The 9,147-nt window shown below is 38.6% G+C and overlaps 1 protein-coding gene across 1 annotated transcript; it reads right to left on the minus strand.

The window, feature by feature from the left end:
- Nucleotides 1-569: 569 nt before the first annotated feature.
- On the minus strand, nucleotides 570-8,721 carry LOC307007799 (E3 ubiquitin-protein ligase TRIM35-like). The gene is made up of 6 exons (XM_079630168.1): nucleotides 7,702-8,721; nucleotides 3,978-4,073; nucleotides 3,143-3,373; nucleotides 3,003-3,025; nucleotides 2,803-2,921; nucleotides 570-1,688 (listed from the first exon to the last, which is right to left on the minus strand). The coding sequence occupies exons 1-6, from the start codon at nucleotides 8,095-8,097 to the stop codon at nucleotides 1,138-1,140; spliced, it is 1,416 nt and encodes a 471-aa protein (XP_079486294.1). The 5' UTR covers nucleotides 8,098-8,721; the 3' UTR covers nucleotides 570-1,137.
- Nucleotides 8,722-9,147: the final 426 nt, after the last annotated feature.

The following is a 9,147-nucleotide window of genomic DNA, read 5'->3' on the forward strand; positions in this document are numbered from 1 at the left end:
CAAAGTGAAACTTCAGATCCGCCTCCTAAAAGCGGGGCTTGGAAATGCTGGTCTCTCCTCCTCAGATGAAGAAGAACCCTGAACATTCTTTATTTTGTTAATTATTGGATATTTAGCCTTTTTTTTTTTTAAGACGTTTTCAAAATGTCCACAATGTATTTGTTAATGTATGTTTGTTGTTTATTTTGTTGTGGTCCAGATGTGGGTCATAAAATAAATTATGAATAGAAGTGGATGTTTATGTTATTTTTGTGTTTTGTCTCAAAATAAGAAACACTTACAGTGACCCCATGTTGGCTCTTCTACCTGTTCTTTACATAGCTGGTAGCCCACATTGTGATATGTTGTCCCATTTAGAGCACTGGTAATCCGTATTTTGTAATCTTGAAAACTGTGCATCTGGATCAGGGTGATCCAGTACAATGTTGCTTTGAAAAACCGGCATAAAAGTAAGACGGATTACCTGATCCTGGATAGGAAAAAATGGGATTTCCAAATCCGGATAATTTTGATCCAGATTAAATGTTTTAAACAACTGGCCCATGAGGATTTCACTGGCAAGAAGATTTACTAAAATGTGTCAATACTTTATCTTGTCTTGCATATTGTAAACATTAATTTAAACACACTTTCATTATTGTATGACTTGTTTAATGGTTAAGTATTGAATTAGTACATATACACAAACCTCACAGCAACACAAAAACAATTATTACACAATTTATCCAATTGACTCTAATATGCAGAAGCAGAAAACAGGAAAAAAGTGAGTATTTGCTTTATAGACCAAACCTGAGAAAACGGCACCATCTCGTAAATAAAATGATTTTTAATTTATTTTAAAGCCTTGCCAACAGAACAAAAGTCTATTAACAAAGACTGCATCATTTTATAGTTAAATGGCCCTGTGATAAAAACAAATCGGCAGTTTTAATGGATTTAAATTAGGACATTTTTGTTCTTAAGGTCCTGAGTGTAAATATTTTGTGTACCCAGTGATTTATGAATGAAAATAAGAAAATTCTAATAAAAATACACACGTCTGCCAAAATTGATGCAGTTAAGCATTAACACAGGATAATAAAAAAAAGATTATTGAAGCATAATTTGCAGAACTGTATTAATCCAGAAGCAGAATCAGATTTTACTGTGATTTTCTGCTGTAATAAACAGTTTAACTGGTAAGATCCTCAGAGGGGAAGTTCTGCAGATATTACATAAGAATGGAAAGACAGTTTCTGTGAAGGACGTCCTGAATGTGCGCAGACGGTCTTTAGTTACAGGATCAGAGAATGACACTGTTCCTCTGTCATAGTCGACCCAAACTCTCACACGCTGGAGCTTCTGTTTAACAGTAAAGACAGTGAAGCGCTGCTCTGGGGATTGTGAGGCGTATTCGCTGTCTATGTACCCCACATACCAGACATTAGAGTCAAAGAAAACCTCTCCCTTCCTCTGGTTTGATGCTGTGGTTATTCCAAGACCCCAGTCTGTATTGTCTCCAACCTCCACATCCCAGCAGTGTGTTCCTGAGTTAAAGCCCTCAGATCCCAGGACACATGGATAACTGTCAAACCTCTCTGGATTATCAGGAAGTGTTTTATATACACCACTGTTCGACACACTGGTCAGATCAGCAGAGAGTGTGAGAAGAGGATTTGCTGTGTTTGGATCCAGAGTCAACGGCGCTGCAGAGAGAATAACATCAGATTAGAGGATGAGATATGATGTATTAGAAATGTTAATATAAAACATTTTTCTTTTGTTGAAAGAGATCATAAATTATACTATCATAACATTGGTCTGTCAGAATGGATTGAGGGTCCAGGTTTACGTTTTTTTCAAGCACAATTTTGAAAACAGGGCCGGTTTGTCAAAACACACAATTAACACACTACACCAAAGTAACACAACACCTCAGATCATTTGCAAAATGGAACAGTTTTGTCAAAACTATACGTCTTATAAAAAACGTATTTTGTTGTCATAACATAAACACAACCATCACATGGTCTGAGTCTGATTCAGTTAAACACTCCTGTGCTCAACCTAACACACTTTTAGCATTTACACATAGAAAGTGTCAAAATAAATTCACCAACACCACATGACACTAATGAAAATATTTATTTATTTTCATGTAAAGTCAGTCAATACTGAACATTTCAACAAAACATTCATAAAAAAACATTTTCCAGTTTTCATACATTATTACAGTATTGTTGAAGACAGGTGAACTTACCTGTTACCTTTTTATAGTGCTTAAACCTGATTGGTGCATCTACAGTTTAGCAATCGTGTGTGTGTGTGTGTGTGCACCTGATGGCTGTGTTTAACAGATCGGCCCATATGTCATTTCACAGTCAGTGCTTTGGAATTGCAAGGAAGTGACATCATGATATACTTCTGTGTCTGATGTATACAAGTGTGTTTAGTGATTTGCAAATAACTGTGTGTAATGTTTTGCTAATAGTGTGACAATGTGCTTACAGTTGTGCAAATCTAGCCTTGTGTTTTGCTCCTTGAGTGTAAGGTTTTGCTAATTGTGGGGAAAGTGTAATTTTAGTGTTACTGTAATATCAGTGTTCAATAAACACAATTGTATCCTAATATATAAACATAAACCATGAGGAATAGACTTCATTATGAGTTCGCTGTATGATCTGATGATTTTCTGAAATGCAGTTCAGATTCACTTAGAAATTCAAGTGATTATTAAATATATTTCTATCAAATGTTAATGTTGTGTGTGTTTCTATCTGCACTATCTTCTGCACTGGTGTCAGATCTGCTGAGACTCACTGTGTTGGACAGTTTCCAGCATCTTCTTCCAGACTCTGAACGGCAGGTTACCCAGATAACGCGACACATGAATCAAAGCTCCAGAACTCATCCGTGGATCCGGCTGTGAGATCTGGACTCTGAGGAACATTCAGGAGTCAGAACTGCAGTGAGTTTGAGTTCAGATCCACTGAGAGAAGAGATACGAGCAGCTCACTTACCTTTCCATTGAGGCGTTAAAGTTCTGGAAAATATAGAGTTTGAAAACATTTTAATATCTTATCAAATACTCTCACTGTCAATGAGTCTCTCTATACAAGTTGTTTTCTGCACAGAGAATGAAGCCAGATTGATTTGTCACCTTTAGAAACGAGACGTCGTTGTCTTTCATCATCTCCTCCATGTCTCTGAGTGTGTGTGAAAGAGCTGAGATGTGTGTGTTCATCTCCTCCAGCTTCTCCTTCATCCTCTGCTTCTTCTGCTCCTCTTCCTCCCTCAGTGCAGTGACTGCAGCTTCTTCTTCGTCTCTGAGAAACTGATGAAGCTTCTCAAACTCTTCTTTAATCTGACGCTCTGTGTGCTCAGCTTGAGACTGAAATCACATCACATTCACTTCAGTGTGAACACACACTCCACTAATGCCAATAATAAACTGTGTGAACACACACTCCACTAATGTCAATAATACACTCTGTGTGAACACACACTCCACTAATGTCAATAATACACTCTGTGTGAACACACACTCCACTAATGTCAATAATACACTCTGTGTGAACACACACTCCACTAATGTCAATAATACACTCTGTGTGAACACACACTCCACTAATGTCAATAATACACTCTGTGTGAACACACACTCCACTAATGTCAATAATAAACTGTGTGAACACACACTCCACTAATGCCAATAATAAACTGTGTGAACACACACTCCACTAATGTCAATAATACACTCTGTGTGAACACACACTCCACTAATGTCAATAATACACTCTGTGTGAACACACACTCCACTAATGTCAATAATACACTCTGTGTGAACACACACTCCACTAATGTCAATAATACACTCTGTGTGAACACACACTCCACTAATGTCAATAATACACTCTGTGTGAACACACACTCCACTAAGGTCAATAATAAACTGTGTGTGAATGTTGAGTATTTAACTCTTTATTCATCCTCACCGTGATGTGTTCAATTGTTTTATCACACTTCTTCTTCATTTCTTCTCCATGTTTGAGCTTGTTTTGTAGGGACGTCAGCGCTGTATTAAATTCCTCCTACAGGTTAAGATGAAAATCTGTGAAACTTATGCAGCAATAAGAGGTTTAAACATTGGATGTTTTTATTGTTACATTATTTTTATGTTGAATGGATCATTCCCAGTAAGCATTTGTGCCTGAAAATGGCAGGATATATATTTTTAATTATTAATTTGGTAAGGATGAACATCAAGAAATCCTGTTTTCACCAAACAAATGTGTTTCTTTTGCAATGGCCAATTCTCAATTAATATATCCATGCAGTTGTATACTTTTGTCCATTTCACACCTAGGCCTTCAGCGGTGTCCAACCTGAATTAATAACTTTTAGTAGTGTAACAGCGCACAGACTCTCTATAATTGTTGTGAAATTGCTGTTTTTATTTCGCACCGGCAGTTATAGAGTTAATGCGGGAGTTCGGGTAGAGAGGAACGAGTTTTCAGTGATTGTCTGTCTGTGGGTGTTGGCATGCTCACTATTGCCTGTATCTTGCCATCATCTACTCTCACACCCTGTGGAGTTATCACGTCCCATGAAATGAACATTGTTCACCTTGTACTGAATCTGGTCAGGGTTGAATTTCACATTGTGTTTTTTCAACTCTCTTCATAATTTTAGCAACAATGACATCATGTTCTTGTTCTGCAGCAGCAGCAAGCATGTCATCAGCTACGATATTTCTTTCCAGCAAGCCTGCATAGTACATCTTCGGTTGTTGGGATAGAGAAGTGTTGGCGAAGGACAGCTTTATTAGGGTCACGAGGATCCAGGCACACTCGTAATTAGAGCCCTGCATTTCAGCCCGAGCCCGACGGGCCCCGACTTATTTACGCCCCTAGGGTCGGGCTTCGGGCCAATTTTCACGTCATAGTTCACACGCGGTTTAAGTCTTATCCTTCTTTTTTAAAGCCTATTTTAGACATGTATTAAAATTAAATATGAGAAGTTGACAACGGAAAAACAAACATAGATAGACGCTTTATAACCTATCACACTGACATATGACTGACACATGACAGTCTGCTCACACACACACACACAGGTTTCTCGGCGGCACGACCCAAGATTCGCGCGACCGGCTCGCTCTGTTTTTAGTGTCCCGCCAGCAGCAGAAGTATAGCGAGCGTGACTTACTGGAATAACTTGACTGGAATAGTTCAAGAAAAAAGTACGACTGGATTAAAACCTTCCACTGTGGATGTGGTGATGTTTCTTCAGGATGCTCTGTGAGAGACTGTTCTTAGCCGTGTTAGGGGTCTGTCTTGTTGTTTTTCATTTGAAAACGACTATTTTCATTAGTGTGCTGGAAACTATTGGAAATAAGAATGGCCATGTTCTGTAGTGAAGACTTGATTTTTGAGGTAAGATAACCTGCATGTTTGTTTTTAATTTAAAGGGAGAGTTCACTTTGAAATTAAATGTTGGTATGTTTTAGCTTACCTGAAGTGCATCAAGATGTCGGTGTCTTTTTCTCCGCAGTAGTTTCAATTTTGATATTTTTAGGTCAAACCGTTCTTGTCTGTCAGTCATATAATGCAGGGATATAGACACTGTCTCCAAAAGCATGCAGAGAAAAGTCCAATTAAAAAATTCCCCATCGTAAGTGCACATTGATGGCCTAAGACACGAAACAAGCGGTTTGTGTGAGAAAACCAACAGTATTTATATAGTTTTTACCTCTTGTACACAACGACGTCCAAGTGATCTGTTTACACCGGATTTCATCCCCGGAAACTAATCTAACTGCCTTCGATTGGACGTTGCATTTTTAAACTCAGCAGAAACGCGTGTGATTGGCTGTATGGCTCAACGTATGCCTTTGATTGACCTGAACAATGAAGCGAGTCGTGTGTCAAGATAGAAGGCTTACAAATTGGGAATAAGTGAAAACTGATGGGTTGATTTTGAAGGGCTCATTTTTATTAATTGGGTGTAAGAGGTTAACATGGCTTAGTTTCAAAAACACATTATTTTTCACATGCTGTACATTATTGCAACTCCTCTATTCCCAGTCTCTCTGAAACACACTGAGGATGTATTAGATAGATTATTTATGGACTTCAAAACAGAAACGGCCATTCACTGCCATTATAAAGTCGCCGTCGGTGTATGAATGGGTAAATGTGAGGCAATATGTAAAGCGCTTTGGTGTCCATTGGGTCTGTGAAAGCGCTATATAAATGCAGTCCATTTACCATTTAAAGGGGTCATGACATGTTTTTATTTATTTTATTATTATGTTCCCTTAGGTGCAATTATAGTATTACTATTTTTTTTACAAAAAACTTTTAAAATGTAGTGATTTATGACCTTTTCCCACCCTGTTTCTCATCCTCTGATTCAAACAGTCTGTTTTGGGGGTGTTTCCCCTTTAAGAGTTCAGTGTTAACGCCCACTGCTGTGATTGGCTAACGTCAGTGTCTATGCATCAATTATTAACGCCCCCAGCCAGAACCTGTGCGGATTCAGCGTATTTAAAAAGTAGTTTACAGTTTTAAATACATTACTTACAGTTTGCGTCGTCGTTGTTGAGCCCAGAATAGTCGGCACGGACTTATCTTTGAGCAACAGTTTTCTGGCAAAGCCAGCATCATTTCGGGATTTGTTCTCTACCACTGCCGTGACTGGGACAAATAAAGTGCATCCATTTTTCCCTGTCGTCTGGATCTTTCGCAGCGTATTCAAAGATGTTGTTTGTCCACAGCCAGTAACAGCACATCTGCGTGGCATCGTAATATCCATGTACACAGACCCACTCGCTGTCCGTCCGTCGACTGAACACTTGTGAGGCGCGCGGCGCGCGGGCGCGACAACGATACGAAATGAGCGTAGTTGCCTTGTGCTTAAAGCGTAGTTGTCTTGTGCCGGAGGCGGTCGTATGCAAACGCTGGTACGTCACTTCGTACCGTGACGTCACTTCGTACCGTGACGTCACTTCTTACCATGGATCCAGAACGAGCTGTATTTAGAGCTTGATTAAATAAATGATTCGTTTATAATGGGGAGGACGTCTTAAGCTATGAAACTTGCAGGACGTTTTAATGGTACAAAGACCTCTTATATACCAAAAGATCAAGGCAAATTTGGTTTCTCATGTCATGACCCCTTTAAAGCTGGGAAGAGCCAGAATTTTTTTCCGTCAGATTGTATTTCAAGAAACATTTTCTTGCCCCCTGCGGGCCCCCACTTTGAAACCCCCTGTTATTGAACACTAGCAGCTGCTCACCAGCCTGTGCATGTATATCTCACTCACTCCCGGTAACCACAGTATTATAAAATAAGGTGGTCCTCTAGTGGAGTCCATATGCAATTACACCACAAATGTATTTAACACACCACAGCAGAGAAGGCCTTGCCACTGATATTTGTGGTTGTGCAAATACAAATACAGAAAGTTAAAGTATGTTAGTATCGTTCACTTTTCGGTGTCATAAATCACATATTATTATTGAAAATATGAATAACCCATGACGTGCAGATGTTGTTAATTTTAAGATTTGAACATCAGAGGGGTTTTCAGAATTGTATATCAGTAAATCATAGAGATTTAGTCTGAGTAAAAATAAATACTGGTCTATTGTTTACACAAATAATACTGTTTCCATGTTTAGCACTGTATTTATGAAATGAGAGACATAGTCTTACCTTGTGAGATGAAAGCACTTCACTGATGGGTCTGAATGTGTGGTTGGTGTGTTTCTCTGAGTCTCTGCACACTAAACACACAGGCTGTTTGTCCTCCAGACAGAAGAGTTTGAGTTTCTCACTGTGTAAACGGCAGATCTCCTCAGATCCTGATGAACGTTTCTCATTTCTCTCCTTCAGGAACGACTCACACAAGTTTTTTAACGCTAGATTAACTGGAGGATCTTCTCTTGAGGATCTTCTCCTGCAGACAGGACACTCCTGAGTTTCCTTAGTTTTCCAGAACTGTTGTAGACACTCTTTACAAATACTGTGACTACAGGACAGAAGAACAGGGACCTTGAAGATGTCATAGCAAACAGGACAAATATAATCATCTTCAGCTGCTGAAGCCATTTTCACCGCTTGAGTCTCGCAAACTTTACTTTCACTTTCTGAACGACGGTGTTCAAAAATGAATCACAATGAGAATCAAAGATCTGTTGTCTGTCAAATGATCACAAAAATCCTTCTGTAAAGTTGTTCTCTTTGTTCTCCATCGATTGCTTACTGTACGTTCACACGCCGCCGACTTGAGCTGCAAAGATCGAAGCTCTGGCCGCCCCGTCAAGGACGCTTGTCAAAATACATGGAAGCTTGTTGACGCTTTGGCCGCTCTGACGTAGCAGCGGGAGAAGAGTGTCACAACAGAAAATGTAAACAGAAAAAAACAAGCAAGTCCGTCCGAGACGTCCCGTCATGGTTGAAAAATAGTTCAAAAATGAAAGTTGAACCGACGTCTTTGACGTCTTTTCTGGCCGTGAATTCCACGTCTTTTCTGCGCGTCCCTGGACGTCAGAAGTCTTCTTCTGGATGTTTATAAGGTGTGTTTCTGCATAAGTGTAGGCATATAAGCCTGCATATAAAATAATAATACACCCATTGTGTTAAATCGTGACCAGCGATCTAAACTTGACAAAGGTTCTAAACAGGTCCAAAATTGGTCCAGTCAGACCTGAACGTCAATGAAACGTTTTAATCACGTGTACATCACAAACAAGAACATATTATTTGTGGACATAAGCAAAAAAAGAAGCATATGTTCTGATTTAACACAACATTTTATTGTTCTTGAAAAGCCAACATTTCGCTTTATTTTGTTCAATGTTTAACATTTGTTAACCAAACTAAAATACCAATTACAAAATACTGAATTATTATATAGGCCTAAAGGCCTTTATCGTACTTGATTTTTATTCAGATGTGTTGTATATGTTCACATTTTAGACAGCAAATAAAGATTTTATTCAAATGTTACACTGTGAATGTATTTTCTTGGACTGAAATATATGCAGGGCAGAATATATTTTTATTGGCTTTTTAAATGGCCAAAAATTTATTTGTAGAAAATATATTTATGTAAATATATTCTGAAATATATTTTGGGCCATTTTTAAATATATTTAA

The sequence above is a fragment of the Phoxinus phoxinus genome (assembly GCF_949152265.1).
Source record: "Phoxinus phoxinus genome assembly, chromosome: 12".
Taxonomy (NCBI): domain Eukaryota; kingdom Metazoa; phylum Chordata; class Actinopteri; order Cypriniformes; family Leuciscidae; genus Phoxinus; species Phoxinus phoxinus.

Coding starts and splice junctions, on each gene's coding strand:
- LOC307007799 (XM_079630168.1), bottom strand. CDS start 8,097: ATGGCTTCAGCAGCTGAAGATGATTATATTTGTCCTGTTTGCTATGAC. Junction 3,374..3,977: donor AAACAATTGAACACATCACG/GTGAGGATGAAT, acceptor ATGTGATTTCAG/TCTCAAGCTGAGCACACAGA. Junction 2,922..3,002: donor TTTAACGCCTCAATGGAAAG/GTAAGTGAGCTG, acceptor AATGTTCCTCAG/AGTCCAGATCTCACAGCCGG.